The sequence below is a fragment of the Rhinatrema bivittatum genome, chromosome 8, assembly GCF_901001135.1.
Source record: "Rhinatrema bivittatum chromosome 8, aRhiBiv1.1, whole genome shotgun sequence".
NCBI classification, from domain to species: domain Eukaryota; kingdom Metazoa; phylum Chordata; class Amphibia; order Gymnophiona; family Rhinatrematidae; genus Rhinatrema; species Rhinatrema bivittatum.
The window spans coordinates 175,495,884-175,515,028 of NC_042622.1; the positions used below are offsets into that span (position 1 = coordinate 175,495,884).

Below are 19,145 nucleotides of genomic sequence, written 5' to 3' on the forward strand. Positions count from 1 at the left end.
TATCGCTATGATATTAAGTCGGAGGGTGCACAGAAAAGCAGTTTTTACTGCTTTTCTGTGCACTTTCCTGGCGCCGGAAGAAATTAGCGCCGACCTTTGGGTCGGCGCTAATTTCTTAGAGTAAAATGTGCGGCTTGGCTGCACATTTTACTTACTGGATCCCGCGCGCATACCTAATAGGGCCATCAACATGCATTTGCATGTTGAGGGCGCTATTAGGTGCCGCGGGTGGGCCGCGTGTTTTCCTCCCCTTACTGAATAAGGGGTAAGGGAAAACACACGTCCAGAGCAGGCTGACAGTGCGCTCCGACGGAGCACACTTTACTGTATCGACCTGAAGGTTAGCAGCCAGGTGTGCTGTGTAAAATGGCTGAATGCTGGCATGTTTTAGGCACAGCACTGATCCTCTTCTCCTATTTTCACGTTAATCTGAAAAAAGAAAACATTGTTTTTGTCCCCTAAAGTCAAGACTAATGCAGGTGAGTGGTTTGCTGCATTTCAATCTGCAGAACAGTGCCTATAGTTTGGAGTATCCCTGGTGGTCTTCATTACAGAAATAGGGACAACGGCACTACACATTTTTGCCATAAATGCTGTATAACAGAAACCCAATGGTGGTCTGGTTCTACCACTTTAATTTTATTTTCCAGACAGTACGTGAAAAGTGGGATTCACAGTGCTCCATTGTTTCAGGGTGTACCTACTGCAGTGAGTATTCAAGAACAAGACATTAATATTGCTCTTTCATGGATGACTACATTCTTGGCTATGTCTATAACAGATCCTTTATTTATTGTTAAATTGCTGTCTTGCTTCCGATTTCCACAGCTGCAGCTGTGAGTGTGTCCCTCTAGGAAATATCAAAATTTTGACAGAATACCTGTTAATGGTGTATATGTTTGCTTTCTTTGTTTCAGCTGCCCTATTGACTTGTTGAGACAGATACAGAATTTTTTTGTTCTCTCAGCATTTTGGTGAATTTGGTTTATAAAAGTCTAATTGTATTCTTTCTCTAAGAGATACCAAATCAGAGATCATTGGTCTATCAGATCCTTTCATGACCCTTAACCCATGAGGCTTTCTTGTTTCTGGGTTTAGCACAGGTCACATTCTTAGGGCTAAAATGGCTAAACCCTGAGACTTTGACGATAACTTTCAAACAATTCCATGCATCGGCATATATGGGCAAATATGGCCATATGGTGATCTATGCTAATATTTTATAAACTGCATGTTATCATATATGCAGGTATTATAAAATATGCATATCACTTCCTGACAACATATGCATGTATGTATGCTTACATGCAAATACATTCAGTGCATTGACAGTGAGTATGTCAATGCATTGAATGCACATACTCTTCCTACCTATTTTTAAAATATACATGCATATATATTTTATGTGCAAAAATAAAGTAGGACTTGCATAAAACCCAATTTATGCACATAAGTTGGCATATTTTAAAACATATGCGCATAATTGAAATTAACCAGTTTCCCACTTTCTCCACCAGTTTGCCCAGTCCTTCTTCAGATCATCGAGAGCCTTCTGGTTCTTCAGCTTGGACTTCACCCACTTCACCCAGATCTCCCATCCAGCCAATAATCACAATAAACAAGTGTGATATCAGTTTTCACCAGATAATTTGCAGCTGTAAAATTATGACAGTAACTTGTAAACAGGTGTGCGGGTGCACATGTGTACACGTTCATCGGCCCAACCCAGGGACACGGCCATTTTATAACATATGCGTGTATATGAATACATATTATGAAATAACCTGACTGCGTGCACATGTGCACGCAATTTTAAATGGATACACGCCTGTGCATGTAAATGTCGCTTCTACCGCATAAGTGGGGGGATTTTAAAAGACACGCGTCAATGCAATTGCCAGTTTTCCCATTTCATTCCCAGTTCGCCCAGGTAAAGGATAGGACTTCCAAACACCCCTAGTTTAATAGCCTCCCTTCTCCCCTGATAGTATTAACCTTTAAAATCTCGCTGATCTACCTAGAATTTTTTGTTTTACAACTTAAACGTCATCCGTAGCAGAAGTAAAGTTCCTCAGCATTTTACGTGCGCATCTCTTGGACAGCCCCAGGTCACACCCAAGCCACGCCCCTTTTTGAAAACTTTTCATTTATGCGTTTAGCAGCGTGCATGTGCATACTCGGGTAGCTTTTAAAATCAGCTTGGCGTGCTTTGGCCCAACATATTTGCGCATCCCCTAATTAATGCGCACATCGAGTTTTTAATAATCACCTTTATGCGAGCAAGTTACGGAATGTACACATGTGGTTTTTAAAATAGCAATTTACACATATAACTGTTGGATTTGCCCAGAACACCCCTAGACTGCTCTTTTTAGGTATGTATATGTTCATGGAAAATGTAAAGTCTGCACATTCGTTTTTAAGCATGTATATGTGCATGGAAAATGTAAAGTCTGTGCACACTTTTGACTTTTATGAAATAGCACTTGCACAAGTACTTACATGCATATATACTCATTTTTACATGCGTAACTCTTTGAAAATTATCTCATAAGAACATAACATAAGAACATAAAATATGCTTTACTGGGTCAGACCAAGGGTTCATCAAGCCAAGTACCCTGTCTCCAGCAGTGGCCAATCCAAGTCACAAATACCTGGCAAGTATCAAAACATTAAATAGATCCCATGCTACTAATGCCAACAAGCAGCAGTGGCTATTCCCTATTGATTAATAGTAGTTGATGGATTTCTCCAGGAACTTATCCAAACCTTTTTTAAACCCATACTAACTACCTTAACCACATCCTCTGGTAACAAATTCCAGAGCTTAATTATGTGTTGAGTGAAAAATAATTTTTGCCAATTTGTTTTAATTGTACTACTTGCTAACTTCACAGAGTGTCTCCTTTTCTTTGTATTTTTTGAAAGAGTAAACAATTGATTCATGTTTATCTGTTCCACTTCATTCATTTTATAGACTTATATCACATCCCCCTTCAGCCATCTCTTCTCCAAGCTCAACAGCCCTAAACTCTTTAGTTTTTCCTCACAGGGGAGTCATTCCATCCCCTTTATCATTTTCGTTGCTCTTCTCTGTACCTTCTCCAGTGTATCTATACCTTTTTTGAGATGCAGCGACCAGAACTGCACACAGGGGCCGATTTTAATTCCTACGCGCGCAGGGTACATTTGCGCACAAATGTACACCTGATTTTAGGTAGGGCCGGGGGGGGGGATTAGATAGGGGAAGGGAGGGAAAGGTGGGGGGGATCCAAAAAAAAGTTCCGAAATCAGAGCGGCCTTGGAGGGAACGGGGAAAGCCATCGGGGCTCCCCTTGGGCTCGGCGCGCGCAAGGTGCACATGTGCACCCCCTTGCGCGCGCCAACCCTGGATTTTATAACATGCGCGCGCAAGGGGGTGCACCTGTGCACCTTGCGCGCGCCGAGCCCAAGGGGAGCCCCGATGGCTTTCCCCGTTCTCTCCAAGGCCGCTCTGATTTCGGAACTTTTTTTTTGATCCCCCCCCACCTTTCCCTCCCTTCCCCTATCTAACCCCCCCCCCCCCGGCCCTACCTAAATCCATCCCCCTACCTTGTTCGATGGAGTTACGCCTGCCTCTCGCAGGCATAACTTGCGCGTGCCGGCTGGCCAGGTCCCGACAAAAGCCGCTGTATCGGGGCACTCGGTCACGCCCCCGGACCGCCCCGGACCACAGACACACCCCCTGGACACGCCCCCAGACCACCCATTTTAGCAAGCCCTGGGACATATGCGCGTCCTGGGGCTTTCGCGCGCAGTGGCAGATTTCCTCGGGTTACACGCGTATCTTATGCGCGTAGCCTTTGAAAATCTGCCCCACAGTATTCAAGGTGTGGTCTCACCATGGAGTGATAGAGGCATTATGACATCCTCCATTTTATTTGCCATTCCCTTCCTAATAATTCCTAACATTCTGCTTTTTTGATCGCCACTGCACACTGAGCCGACAATTTCAATGTAATATCAACTATGATGCCCAGATCTTTTTCCTAGGTGGTAACTCCTAAGATAGAACCAAACATTGTGTAATATTAGCATTGGTTATTTTTCCCTATATGCATCACCTTGCACTTGTCAACATTAAATTTCATCTGCCATTTGGACACCAAATCTTGCAGTCTCGCAAGGTCCTTCTGCAATTTATCACAATTTATTTTGGATTTCCACTTTCCCCCATCCCCCAGCAACCATGAAATTGTCTTAGAATAAGAATAGGTCTCACATACCTTGTTTTTATGTCAGACTTGCTCAGGCATATTTTGAGCTTTCCACATCAAAAGAAGATGAGCAAAGTGCTTGTTAAACCTTACTTAAGGATACGATAATAATAATCATTTTGGGATTTTTAGTCTGGTTTTCCAAATAATGCCAAAATAAGTCCCTGCGTCAAAGAGCTTACAAATAGAAGATTGGAAGAAAGATAAAACATGGCTATGCAAGATGGCGTTTGGTCATTGATGTGGTTTACTTCTGGGCAGACTGGTTTATGGATAGGATTGCTTTTTGTTAATTATGTCTTTTTACTGTAATGCTTCATGTTTTATTGTGATGATTTTATTGTAAATTGCCTGGAGATGAAAGGGAAAAGCAGGATATTAAATCTAAAGAAATAAATAAGTAGGTATCTGAGGCAATGGGAGATAAAGTGTCTTGTACAAGATGGCAAAGATTATTAATGGGGAACTGGGATTTGAACCCTGGCTTCCCTAGTTCTCAGCTGCAGGTTTACTAGGGTGGGCACAGATATTTTTTCATTTTATTTGTTTTGTTTTTAAGGCGCCAGTGTACTAAATCTGGCCCTAAAGTTGGAGCAAAATTTAGTGTGGTTTTTATTTTACTTCTGCAGTAAAAATTAGTGGCCCTCCACCTCTGGATACAGCAAGCTAATGGCATGCAAATGGCTTGTGAGTTAAAAAAAAAAAAAAAGGCATTCTAAAAGTACAAAACCTGCTTTTTTTTTTTTCGATCTAAGGCTATTTGCATGCCATTTCAAATCTGAAACCCATGATACAGGGTAGGCACTTACTCTAGCTCTGGGTTCTGCAGTCGGCTTGAGTGGCAAACCACCCTCCTTCCCACCCATTGACCCATGTTAAAAAAAAAAATCAAAGTAGTGGTCAGGGCACCTAAGATCCCAACGCTCCCCTTCCCTGAACTCCCACCGGAGGAGGAGAAGGGACCTATCAGCGGCAGGTCAGTGAAGTGAGTAAATTATTATTAATGCAGATACTGCTGAGCAGGGGTAGCTCAAGACAACCTGCTGACTGAGGCGAGGAATGAGATGGTGCCCTCCCCTCCCCCTGACACCCAAAAAGCATACACTCACAAAAAGGTTTATTTATTCTTGGATTTATTAAACTGCTTTCCATTTTCACAAGAGCTCAAGGCCAATAAATAACTTGGAATATCCCTACTGGATGGGAATGTCCTGAGATACGGGTTGAAAACCTTGCTCTAGAATACCAATACATTTTGTATCGGGAAGTGCAAATTGGAAAGCAGAGCAAGGTGCATGATTATAGTATTTGAATAGAAAAATTCTCTGTCAAAAACAAGTGAAAACATGATAATCATTTTGACAGTGAATTTTGCTATTGAAATAGCATTGTATTTCACCTTGCCTGCCCCCAAATCCCTCTCCCCCTGCCACAGTTCACCCTGCCCTAAACCCCAGTTCCCATCCCATCAACAAAAGTGCACAGCTGCATCTACTGCCCTCCCCCTCCCCACGTCAAAATATCTGCAGTGTTTTCATTCAAGCAGGGCAACTCTGGATGAATCCTGATGGCAGCGCTCAAATGACTCTCACTTACTGGGTTGGCTCTAGGGCAAATGGTGCACCCACCATCCCCCCACCCCAATTGATCCCTGTTCCCTGTACGTACCCGGATCAATCCAGACTGTGGGTTATGCCTCCCTTCCAGCAGATGGAGACAGAGAAAAACTTGAGGGGCGCCCTTAGTTAACCTGGTGTGCAAACTGTATCCCTTCAGTCTTTCTCTATCTCCAGCAGATGGAGGTGGTGCAAACCTGCAGTCTTGCCCTGATTTAGGATTGAGGCATAATCTCTTAAAAAAAAAAAAAAAGTGCAGTATAGCTTTAATTATTTTTGTTCAGGCTCCTACAACGAATCAAGCTTAAAAAAAAAAATAGAAAGAAAGAATCGCAACAATTTCACCGGATCCTCCTAGGGGGTAGTTAGGTTCTTTGAGCCATCCCTCCTGGTCGTAGGTTTGGGAGCCAGGGTTGGTTACCCCCGTCGGGGCTCCGCAGGTAAGACACTGAAGGAGAAACCAATGATTCGGTCCCTCTCCTTTATGGCACCCCGATCGACTTGTGTTTAAAAAACAAAAAACCAAAAAAAACCACTGAAGCAGCCTGCTGGTTTCTTTTCTTCACGGCTGCACTGCGTTATACTTCGGGGGTTGTTTGGGCATCTGCAGAGCTTCTCGGGCTCCCTGCCTCGCTGCTTCGGTCGTGTTTCCCCCCCCCCCCCCCCCCTTCCTGCGCTGAAACCATGCCGTAGCCATCGTCTTGCATAGCCTGCGGGGAGTCTTTCCAGACTCTCCCGTGCAGGCCTTTGCCTGCAAAGTATTTCGGGGGGGGGAAGTAGCTCCTTTCAGGCTACCAGCAGCTTTACCAAACCCTGAGGTGCAGTAAAGAGGCACGGGAGGGCCGTGCCGATCCGTTCCCCCTCAGCGCGGGAACGGTGGCCATTTTTAAAACTTTTGCCGACGTTGAAGCAAGGGCTATGGGGGAAGGGGAGCTCCCTCCCGATCTTTCCCCAGTGCATGCAAGACCTAGGGATATATTTGATCAGGACCAGAATGTGTTACAGGATGGCCCCGATCCCCTGGAGGGGGAGAGAGTTGGGTCCACAGATTTTTCCTTGGACTTTGTGCTTCTTATGCACAAAGCTTTTCCGGCTACTCAGCTCGGCAGTCCTCCGCATCCTAGTCCACTGGCTCAGCCCCCCGCGAAGATCGCTAAACGTATAGAGGCCCCGGCGTTGCTGCGGGTCGCCAAATTGTGGGGTTCATCCGTGTCGGGCGCCTCGGCTCCTACTACTGGCATGGACAGAGGGGCTCCAGACGCTCTGGCTACTCCCTTGCCCACTGCAGGGGTGGAGGAGGACCTGGTGTAGCAGTCCTCCTTGGATGGTGATGACCCCAAAGTGGTCCACCTATTTTACAGGATGGAGCTAGAACCTCTAATTCCCTCTGTGTTATCCGAACTCGGGGTGGATATCCCCCAGGATACTCCACAGGACTCCATGGATCCGGTATTAGCGGGCTTGCGAGCCCCGGCTAAGGCCTTTCCTTTTCATCCCATGCTCCAACAGCTAATGACTCGGGAGTGGGATGTCCCAGATGCCGGGTTACAAGTGGAAAGAGCTATGGATAAGCTTTATCACCTGTTAGATGATTCTCTGGAGCTGTTGAAGTCCCCTAAGGTGGACACGTCAGTATCGGCAGTAACAAAGCGAACAACTAGTCCCGTCACAGGGCAGTCAGCCTCCACAGGACAGTCAGCCTCCTCTGTCAGCCGAGGAGGCTGACTCAACTTACCCTCTCTGCCCACGATCTGACACGCTGCTGATTCATGGGGGTTGCCGCGAGGTCAAGGAGCGTGCGACCACGTTGGAGATGCAGCAGAAACGAAGACTCCGCTCCCAAGGTCTTCTAGGACTCGCTTGGTCTTAGCTTCTCTGTCGCTCCCGCTGTTACTGGAGGTTTGCTCCACCCTCCAGGGGTTTTTCCTTGGGTACCTGCTCCTCGGGGACCCTATGCTTACTTTGTTACCTACTTTGTTTATTTCAGGTACTTACTCTCTGTCCAGGTGCTTGCTCCTCGAGGTCCTGAGTGCATATCTTGGTATCTGCTTCATCTACCATCTGCTGGGACACCATCCTCACAGCTATAAGAAGACTGAGTAATTACCACCATCTTGCAGTACTTCCTTCAGCCTCTCTGGCTATCTGCATTGGAACTGCTTTCCCTCCATTGTGGAACAGGACTCCTCAGCACTGCTGTAGATTCTACTCACTGCGGCCCTCTGTGGTTGCCTGTCTCTGCTGGACTGCAGCTTCAAGTATTACTCAATATTGACACCTCTGGCGAACATTAAAGAACTGTTAATAAACTCTTTTTCTGTGTGTGTGTCTCCAACACTGAGCCTGACCTGTGGCCCCTCTTGGGACTCTCCCCCCGAGGGCGTGGTCATCTGCCACTGGTCCAAGAATCCACCAACTACCTTTACAGATCATAACAGATTGCTAACTCCATGGATCTGGCTCAGCTCAATGCATTGCAGGCCATTCCAGGTCTGGCCCAGAAAAGCCAAGAACAGCAAAGGTTTTTGGAGACGCTATCAAATGCTGTAGTCCATCTGAATATTCGACTGGATGCTCAAGCTGAAGAGTTGAAGATACCCCAGTCTCTACCAGGCCTTATTTCCAAGATATAGAGTCTTCAGAATTCTTTAGAGATAGTGCTGACGGACGTTCAGCATTTAGCTACTCGTCAAGATCTCCGGAGGCAATGCGAGACTTCGCCGTCTTTAACCAATTCCTCTGATACCTTCGGATTTAATCTGGCTGTGATTCCCCTGTCCAAACCTCCTTGCTATTCTGGAAATCCGAAAGGCTGCCGAGGGTTCTTAAACCAATGCCATATGCATTTTACTCTTCAGCCCACTTTGTTTCCGAATGACGTAGTAAAAACTACGTTCATCCTTTCTCTTTTGGATGGAAGGGCTTTGGCATGGGCTTCTCCACTGTGGGAACATTTGGACCCTTTATAATCGAATCTAACCCTGTTTGTTGCTTTTTTTAAAGAGATTTTTTAAGAAGCTGGCAGGATACCTATGATAGGATCCGATCTGATCCACCTTCGGCAAGGGTCTCGCTCCCTGGGCGAATACGCTATAGAGTTCCGCACACTGGCTACTGAACTCAATTGGCAAGGAAATTGTGTTAATGCCTTGTTTTTGGAAGGATTATCTCCTCAAATCAAAGACAAACTGGCAGCCCGGGAACTCCCCACCTCTCTTGAGGCTCTTATAAACCTTATGGGCAAGATTGATCGGAGACTCCAGGAACGAGCCCGAGAAACCATACTAGACAAAGGGGCCGTTTCCCCAACTCTCCTCTTCTGGTTGAAGATCCTGTCTTTTCTGGGGACGAACCTATGCAGTTAGGACGAACCCAGGTTTCGGCAGCTGTAACTACTCCTCATCATCTGCTGGAAGATATCAGTGACCCCGGATTCTCTGCCTTCACCCTTTCGAAGCAAAAAGAGTAGCTTGAGACTATGTTACGACCGTCACTGCTCAACGTCCTCACTCCGCCCTCTTTACCTTTGTGGCGACTCCCTCTGGGTCTGATGGATGGCTGGCTGCTGCGGTGTCTCCTTGCCGTCTCTCTCCGGCGCCCCCGGACCAGCTCGATGTTGCAGATCCGCCATGTTGCCTGAAGACCTAGGGCGTGCATGTGCTCTGATTGATGTACCAGCAGGAGCGCGAACCTCAGGGGCGTCCCCCTGAGATGACATCATCCGCTTCCAATATTTAAAGGTCTCTATTTTCACTATCTATCTGAGTTAGCAAGGAAGGGGATTGCTTCGGCTACACCTCCCAAGCTACTCTGCCTCCTCAGACTTACCAGAGGTACCCGCTCCTCAGGGGCCTCGCTCTTTTTATTTACTTTCAGATTACAGATAGGAACCGGTACTCGCTCCTCGAGGGCCCATGTTCCTGGACACTCTGAAGATTCTCTACTGCTTGGAAGCTATCGCTGCTACAAACAATTGTGAGTGACCATCGCTGTCTCAGAGCTTTCCCTGGAACCAGGTACTCGCTCCTCGAGGGCCTAAACCTTTCCAGCACCTGAGCTTCCTTGAGACCTTATGTGAGTTTTGTCATCTAGTTCTGTTCAGGAACTCTGCCTACTCTGCCTACTCACTTTCTACAGTTTCTCAACAGCTCAGCCATCTTGGATCGCTGTTCCAGTACCTGAGGGACTACAGCCCTGCCGGGCATATCAGCTCACTACTATCACCTCTGGTGATTTCAAAAACCTGTTTAATAAAAGAACTAATGTGTGACTGTCTCCATACTCAAGCCTAGCCAGTGGTCCCTCTCGGGATATCCTCCCGGGGGTGTGGTCATCTGCCACTGGCCCAGGGATCCACCCACAACTATATCAGATTGCTGACTCCTCCTTCTTTAGGAGCCAATAAGAACAAATTGCTACTCCACAGTCTAACTAACAGCAGATTTATTACAGACTTTGAAGGGTGTCAACCGTGATCCTATAGTGGCTTCACCTTTATTTTTGTTACCTGCCTTTTTGGAATTGCCTACGTCCAATAACCTTACTCAGGTCTTGGTGGATTCAGGCGCTGGAGCTAATTTCATTCGACAAGATATTGTAGAATATTATCAAATTCACACTTCACCAGTGAATCCTCCAACAGTTCTTTCGACAGTGCATGGAGACCCTCTTCCAGGAAAAGTCAGTCGCATTACACAATTACTACCTATGAGGATTGGAACTAATCATTTGGAATATCTTTCCTTCTTCATTCTTCCTGAAGCAGTGAGCCCTATAATTTTGGGATTACCCTGGCTACAAAGACATCAGCCTCCATTTGATTGGTCTTCCCCTGATGAGATCCAATTGGGTCCATCCTGTTCAACGTCTTGTGTAAAGACATTTGGACCACCCAGAGCCACGTCTGATTCTAAGAGATGATCTGTGTCATTCTTCAACCAGAGGATGTCTTCGTCATCTGAGGAATCTGTTGTGCAAGACAAATTTGCACACAAGAAATTGAGGGGCAAGGAATTGATGAAACCTCAGGGTGTAACCATGCAAGGTCTTCTAGCTGTACTGGAATACAAGGAACGTGAGATTCAGCACCTGCATGCTCTTTTACAATACCAGATGCATCCACCTTTACACTCTATTGATACCCAAGTACTAGAGATGGATGAGGAGGGTTGGACTACAGAGGAGGAGGAGGAGATTGATGAACCGTCTGGAGGGGCCCTTGAAGAGGGGGTACTGTTATGTCTGTCAGCCGAGGAGGCTGACTCAACTTACCCTCTCCGCCCACGATCTGACATGCTGCCGATTCACGGGAGTTGCCGCGAGGTCAAGGGGTGTGCGACTACGTTGGAGACGCAGCAGAAACGAAGACTCCGCTCCCAACGTCCTCTAGACGCATGCAGCAAAGCCAGACCTGGTTTTAAAGAGGAACTACTCAGGAAGGGCGGCCCTTACCAGTGACTCCGCCCCTTCCTGGGAGTATATTAGTTGGCTTCACTGCTGACTGAATTGAGTTAGCAAGGACTCGCTTGGTCTTAGATTCTCTGCCGCTCCCGCTCTTACTGGAGGTTCTCTCCACTCTCCGGGGGTTTTTCCTTGGGTACCCGCTCCTTGGGAGCCCTATGCTTACTTTACCTACTTTGTTTATTTCAGGTACCTACTCTCTGTCCAGGTGCTCGCTCCTCGAGGTCCTGAGTGCATATCTTGGTATCTGCTTCATCTACCATCTGCTGGGACACCATCCTCACAGCTAAAAGAAGAGTGAGTATTTACCACCATCTTGCAGTACTTCCTTCAGCCTATCTGGCTATCTGCATTGGAACTGCCTTTCCTCCATTGTGGAACAGGACTCCTCAGCACTGCTGTAGATTCTACTCACTGTTGCCCTCTGTGGTTGCCTGTCTCTGCTGGACTGCAGCTTCAAGTATTACTCACTACTGCCACCTCTGGCAAACATTAAGAACTATTAATAAACTCTTTCTGTGTGTGTGTCTCCAACACTGAGCCTGACCTGTGGCCCCTCTCAGGACTGTCCCCCCGAGGGCGTGGTCATCTGCCACTGGTCCAAGGATCCACCCACAAGCTTTACAGATCATAACACCTGGCAATTACCCAAACACTAAGAAGATCCCATGCTACTGATGCAATTAATAACAGTGGCTATTCCCTAAGTAAACTTGATTAATAGCCGTTAATGGACTTCTCCTCCAAGAACCCATACAAACCTTTTTTTAACCCAGCTACACTAACTGCACTAACCACATCCTCTGGCAACAAATTCCAGAGCTTTATTGTTCATTGAGTGAAAAAGAATTTTCTCCGATTAGTCTTAAATGTGCCACATGCTAACTTCAAGGAATGCCCCCTAGTACTTCTATTATTCGAAAGTGTAAATAATCGATTCACATCTGCTCGTTCAAAACCTCTCATGATCTTAAAGACCTCTATCATATCCCCCCTCAGCCGTCTCTTCTCCAAGCTGAACAGCCCTAACCTCTTCAGCCTCTCCTCATAGGGGAGCTGTTCCATCCCCTGTATCATTTTGATATAATTAAATGTGAGTGAAAAATTTGAGCTAAATTTTAACTTACTTTTTTTTTTTACTCAGGTAAACAACTTGAGTTAATTCCCGATGCAGTAAGTCAATGGTATGCTAAAGCATGAGGAGTAAAAAAAGCATGCTAAGCTGAAAATGTGCACAGACAATATGAAGCGTCAGTAATTTTTAAACAGGCGCATGGGCACACGTGTGCACATGTTGACCCGCACCCAGGGACGCAGCCATTTTATAACATACAAGCATATCTATATAAATAAAAATGTTAAATAGTTTGGACAAAATCACTAATCTCAGAAACCACTGAACCGATTGCTTTCAAATTTGGACACAACCTTCATTTCGCATACAGTACTTACATTACAGATATGTCACACCTGTGACAGGTAAAATAGGTTTAAAAATTGTTTCGAGAAAACAGCGACATCTGCTGGACGTAAGCGCCATCTGTTACACCTTACACTAACACACGCTACACTAATCATTTCGCCAGTCCAGGTCCACGTTTCACTTCCATTTTAACACATTCGCGCACTTTTTTTGCCAGAAGATAACTATTTCCTTTACAGATAAAATACACCCACCACCCTCCTCACACCCCCCACACACATGCCAAATTTATTTACTTCCCACAGCCTCCCAACACACACAAAACCACCCTCCTCACACCCCCCACACGCATGCCAAATTTATTTACTTCCCCGGCCCTCACAACACACACAAAACCTGACAGAAGTCCGGGAGTCTCCAGCAGGGGGCCAGGACCGGGCCGGGACACATCTCCTGCACTACGGCCTTCGGCTGCCAGCAATCAACTTGGCGCCGACGGCCCTTTCCCTTTCTAAGCCACAAGGGGACACCAATGGCGGCAGTAGCCCATGTGACATAGTAAGGGCGAGGGCCCCTCGGCGCCATTTTCAGGACTGGCAGCCGGCGGACCTACCACTGCCATTGCTCCACCCCACTGACATAGTAAGGGCAAAGGGCCATCTGAACCCATTTCAGTGCTCGCAGCCAACGGACCAACACCAATACATCGCTCCCAGACTGCTCCTGAACGCCCGCTCCACCGACTGACATTTTTATCAGGTCTCGGGGGGTCTGGAGGGTGGGGGGTGGTAATGAATTTATTGCGAACATCTTGGGGAGGGGTCACGAGGGGGGGCAGGTTTCATTCATTCAGCAACTCTGGGGGGGCAGGGGGTGGGCTACTGTTTTTCAGAGGGCTGGGGGGGAGGGGCAGGAGAGTGTGGGGTGGTTAGTTTAAGAGAACTTTTCTCATAGGATTGTTTTTTTAGGGGAAGGGGGAGGTTCACACACAAATACATACACTAAACTTGCACGATCTCGGGAACGCACTAAAATGGCCCTCCCCAGACCACAAAACAAATTTGGAAGTGCAAATGTGGTTAGGCACTCCCCTATTTGGCTACATAATGCGCACAGACGCCCAGGAACAGACCACATGTAGCACCAACAATTTTAATTTCCCAGGTCTTGGGAGGGGGCAGGAGGGTGGGGGGTTATTATTTGATTTAAAGGGTTGGGATGGGGGGGGGGTTTGGGGTGGGGAGGGTTCCCACAGAAATAGAAAGACAAAGGTTTTCTGATCTGAAGGGTAGGCAGTAGGCGGGGGGAGGTGACAGTGAGGGGAGGGAGAATGAGGGGAGAGAGTTGGAGTGGGGACAGGGGAGGGAAGGGGGGGTGAGTGACCAAGGGGGAGGAGGATGAGTGACTGAGGTAAATGAGCAAGAGGAAGGGGGAGGGAGGGTAAAGAACCTGACTCTGCCACTGCAACGCGTGGCCGGGTACCACTAGTATGTTATAAAATAGCCTGACCATGTGTACATGTGTGGCAATTTTAAGTGGACGTGCGCCTATGCATGCAAATGCCACATCTTCTGTGTGGGTATACCGTTCTAAAGATGTGTACGCATGTACTTGAAATCACTGATATTTCCACCAGTTCACATAGTCATCTCCAGTTCACTTAGAACTTCCAGCACTTCACCCTGAACCCCCACCAGTTCACCCAGGCCTCCCACTCAAACAGCGCAGCCAGCATACAAGTCCAAGTTTGCTTGACCCAGTTAATTAGCAGGTGTAAAATATGCAATTAAGATCAATAAACAAAAGAGCAACTGCCACGCATACTTTTGAATACCTCTCCAGAACTCCTATAGTCCACCCGTTTTTTCTGCTGGTAAAATTTATATATGAAATGGAAAATATGTGCATACTCTCAATGTTTATAACAGCATATACACGAGTATGTGCTACTTATGTGCATATATGCTATTTTTACATGTGAAACACCTTTGAAAATATACTCCACAATATTTTCTATGTAGAAATAAAAATACAATTTCTGCATGTAAAAAAAATTGTGTACAATACATATTGTCATAGAAAATATGCTTTAAGGTGAATTTTTAAAGCTTGGCATGCGCCAAAATTGGGAGATGCACACAAGTCAGGCTTGCCACGCCCACCAGATTTTCAAAGCCACCCCAATGTGTGCGTATCTCCTGCTGCACGCATATCTCACTCGATTTCAAAAAAGGGTGTGGTCTGGGTATGGAGTGGGCATTTTGGGGCATGGCCAAGAGATGTGTACGCAAATACTTGTGCGCCGTGGCACATACCCAGGCCCACTGCTGCGTACGTTTACTTTTGCTATGGAGGAGGTGCGATTTGTAAAAATAACCCCAAAACCAGCCATTTCAGAGGGTCTAGGGTAACTGGGGGGGGAGTGCAGGCTATTAAACCAGAGGAGTTTGGGGGACCTAGCTTAACACTGGGTGAACTGGTGGACGAACTGGTGAAATTGGTCAAGGCGTGGATACGCATTGGTTTTAAAATACCCTGAGTTACACAGCAGAAATGGGTTTTATGCACCTAGGCTTATATCCAGTTAAAATTAGGCGCACATATGCACGCATATGTACGTGCAAGTTGTAAAATTGCCACATCCTTGGGTGCATGTTGACGCACACACGCCAATGACGGTAACTTTCAAACGGCACACATGTGCGCGTGTCTGTCGGCCTGCACCCAGGAATGCGGCAATTTTATAACTTGAGTGCGTCTATGCGTGCATGTTATAAAATAGTCTGGCCCCGCACATGTGCCAAATTTTAAGTGGGCACATGCAAGTGCACGCAAATGCTGCTTTTACCACGTAAATTGGGGGATTTTAAAAGGGGGGGCGCGCCATCGCCATTTCCAGTTTTACAAGTTCATCCCCAGTCCACCCAATTAAGAGCCTGGTCTTCCAAACCCTCTAGTTTTATAGCCTTCACTTCCCCCAGTTATCCCCAACCCTTAAAACCCTCAGATCTGCCTATTTTATAACTTACACCACGTCCATAGCAGATGTAAAATTACGCGGCAGGGGACCTCGGTATGCGCCAGATCATGTAAGTATTTATGCGCATATCTCAGCTTCACGCCGCGAAACGCTCATGCCCCGTCCAGTCCATGCTCACGTCCCACCCCTTTTTGAAAACTTCTGAGGTATGCACACTGCAGAATTTATGCGCATATCTGGGCGGCTTTTAAAATCAGCTCAGCGTGCTCAAGCCCAACATATTCATGCATCCCCTAATTAATGTGCACATTGGGCTTTTAAAATTCACCTTAATGTGCGTCTATGCGCCACTTTGAAAGTTACCGTCCCTATGTGCAGAAAACGTAATTTGTGCACAAATTGTTTTCCCCCTGCGAATCCATCTCTATTCTCTTTACCACCTCCTTCCTTGATTTTCCACCTTTTTGTTATTCTCGTACATGTTATTCTTTCCCGTCCACCTCCCGACTGGCAAGAATTTAATTTAACTAGCTTACATCTCTGGCCCCCCTCCCACGTCCTGTCTATACTCCTGAACCTAATTTCCTATCTGATTGAATTTATCTGCCTGATTTATTCACCTTTTCCGATGCAACCTCTATACGCCATCTCTGATGCTATCTCTACACTCTTTTACCTCTCCTGATGCTACCTCTATACATACGCATTCTCTGACAATATCTCCTTATGCTTCCAAGCACTCCATGGTACGTTTATACCTCATAATAATAAGCTCAATGTTCTTGGTAAACCGTAGAGTTGAACATAGTTCTTAAGTTGATTGACTTAAATACTTCTTACTTATACTATACTTATATGATGTCAGTTTGGTCCATGTAACTGATACACCTCATACTATAATCGCTATGTTATTTGTAAATTGATATGATGATTGTATCTGTTATGCTCCATTCTAATTGCACTTTTTTCTTTGTAAACCGATACGATGTGCAAACGGCAATCGGTATATAAAACCCTTTAAATAAATAAATAAATGTGCATAGATTCTGGATACAGGATCCCTGCACCATGAACTTTGGGCTTAATCTCCTAGACTGACATTAGCCCAAGTAACTTTACTCCATCTCTGGTCAGGAGTTGAGAAACTGTGACTTAAACCTATGCACCTCTCTGCTAATGCTTTGATTAACTCGGGATCTAAATGGCGTCGTGCTAATTTGTATGCACCATTTTTGCTTGCCTACTTTGCCCCTTCCAGAGTAAAATGTGCACAGAACTCTGGGTAAAACTGCACACTGCCCAGCGCCCCTTAGTACATCAGGGCTTCTCTGTTTTCTAATTCATTCTATGAACTAAAAAGATGCATGTGGAAGACTCTCTGGGTTGCTTGTAAATGAGTCATAAGTTGTTAGGTAATAAGGTTGGGAAGCAAAACTGAAACATTTTTACCTCTGATCCAAGTAATGAATGAAATATCTCCAGTTTAGTTCTAAGTAACCTCAGGAGACATATGAAAGACTGCAAAGGCAATGTGTGCTTTATTTTATTAAATTTTTAATTAAAACTGACAAAGCAAACAGCCCACAATTAGGAATCCAAGTAAGTTGGGCGCTACTGTGATGATCCTAAGGAGAACTGCCTGCAGACTTTACACAGCCTAATCAAGCAAAAGGTGGACTTAGAAATAGGAGAGAAATGCAGAATAAAAGGTGCACAAATAAAGTCAGAAAATAAAAAAGAAATTAACTCTTTTGGAACACAGAAGAAAGGAATAAGCAACAAGGATTTTCCCATTAGAATCTGCTGTGTATTTGGGACCTGGATTGGCCACGGTCGGAGACAGGATGCTGGGCTTGAAGGACCATTGGTCTGACCCAGCATGGTGCTTCTTATATCCTTAAGGCCTGATTTTAAAAGGCCTGCGCACGTAAAAAACAGGGATTATGCACGTGGATGGGCCTTGTGCGCACCGCATGCATTTTAGAGCAGGCCTGGCCACGCGTGTAACTCCTGTTACGCGCAGAAGTGCCAGGCCCTGCGAAAGGGGTGGGCCGGGGCAGTGTTCTGAGCAGGGCAGGGGGTGGGCCAGGACAGCACCATTAGCCGCTGTCCCGGGGAAGCACGCACCGGGGTTACTTCTGCTCCGGAGGAGCAGTAAGTAATGAAAAAAAAAAAAAAAGGTGAGTGGCTAGGAAGGAATTAGAGGTCGGAAGGAATTAGAGGTCGGAGAGGAGAGGGGAAAGGGTAGGAAGGTTAGGTAGGGGTATAGGGAAGTTTCCTCCCAGTCCGCTCATTAATTGGAGCAATCTGGGAGGGAACTGGGGAAACCCTACTCGCGTTGCAGTGCATTGCCTTTTAAAATCCTCCCCCCCCCCCAAGTGCGGAGGAGGCCACCCGCCCATACATGCGCATTCAGACATTAAAATCTGGCGTGCATGTACGCGCGGGAAAAGTATTTTATAACATGCGGTACACCAACACTCGCATGTTATAAAATTGGTGCGCCCATGGGCGTGCACCGGGAACGGCGCACACATGATCGCATGTGCGCTTTTTTAAAAATTGACCCCTTATGTTCTTATGAAACATAAGGCCTAAGAGAGAAAGGAAGAAGCACGGAAAAGAAGCTAGCTGACATCTTAAGACTTGAGCTGCTTCTGCAGCTTTAACTGTTCCTGCCATGAAGAATTCAATTGAACCAATCACTAGAACCACTCGCCATTCATTGCATTCGTTTCGGCATCCGTTCGCTCTTGCCATCCTGTTTCTGAGTGTATGTTGGTGAGTGTATACCATTTGAGTGCACATGTTTTTAGCCTATTTTTCAATTGGCCTCACAGATTTTATTCATACTAAAGGATATAAAAAAAGTCTTATATACTTTTTGAACTTTATGAGTAGAGTGGGGAAACTGGCCTGTCTGAAGCTTACCCTCAGAGGGACTAAAGAGTCTGTGGGGTGCTCAGCGTGTCATTTTACCACCTCCCCCACACCTCCATCATTCATACTTTTCATGTTCTTACCTCAGGTGAGCTAAAGTTCAAAAAGAAACTACCTGGGAAGTTTCTTGGAAAATAAGTGACAGAGTTATGCACAGCAAAAGTACCTAGGAGCTCTCCAACAGGACAGGCTCTTTCAGACTTTCCCCCTGTATGCTTTAGTTTCTGCTGCTTCCGTCTATATGTCTCCTCCTCCCTTCCTGGCAAACCTGGAAACAGCCTGTTATCTCACTGCACTTCCCATTTGGACAATATTTACTTTCTGACTGAGACCAAGTCCACAAGAAACCTCAGGCATTGCAGAGTTGGAATAAATGGCCCAACTAAGTCAGCACTTCTGTTCCAAGAATTAAGGGTCAACAAACCAGATGTAGGTGCGACCTTTTTATTAGACTAACTTAATGCCTT

General features: G+C 46.0%; 1 protein-coding gene across 3 annotated transcripts in view; it reads left to right on the forward strand.

Moving 5' to 3' along the window:
- The window catches only part of LOC115098197, a 166,505-nt gene that overhangs the window by 113,740 nt on the left and 33,620 nt on the right, over positions 1 to 19,145 (forward strand). For all 3 annotated transcript variants that reach the window (XM_029614599.1, XM_029614601.1, XM_029614600.1), the window contains exon 16: positions 651 to 708. In XM_029614599.1, coding sequence (XP_029470459.1) covers positions 651 to 708 — 58 coding nt within the window. The remainder of the gene's footprint in view (positions 1 to 650; positions 709 to 19,145) is intronic.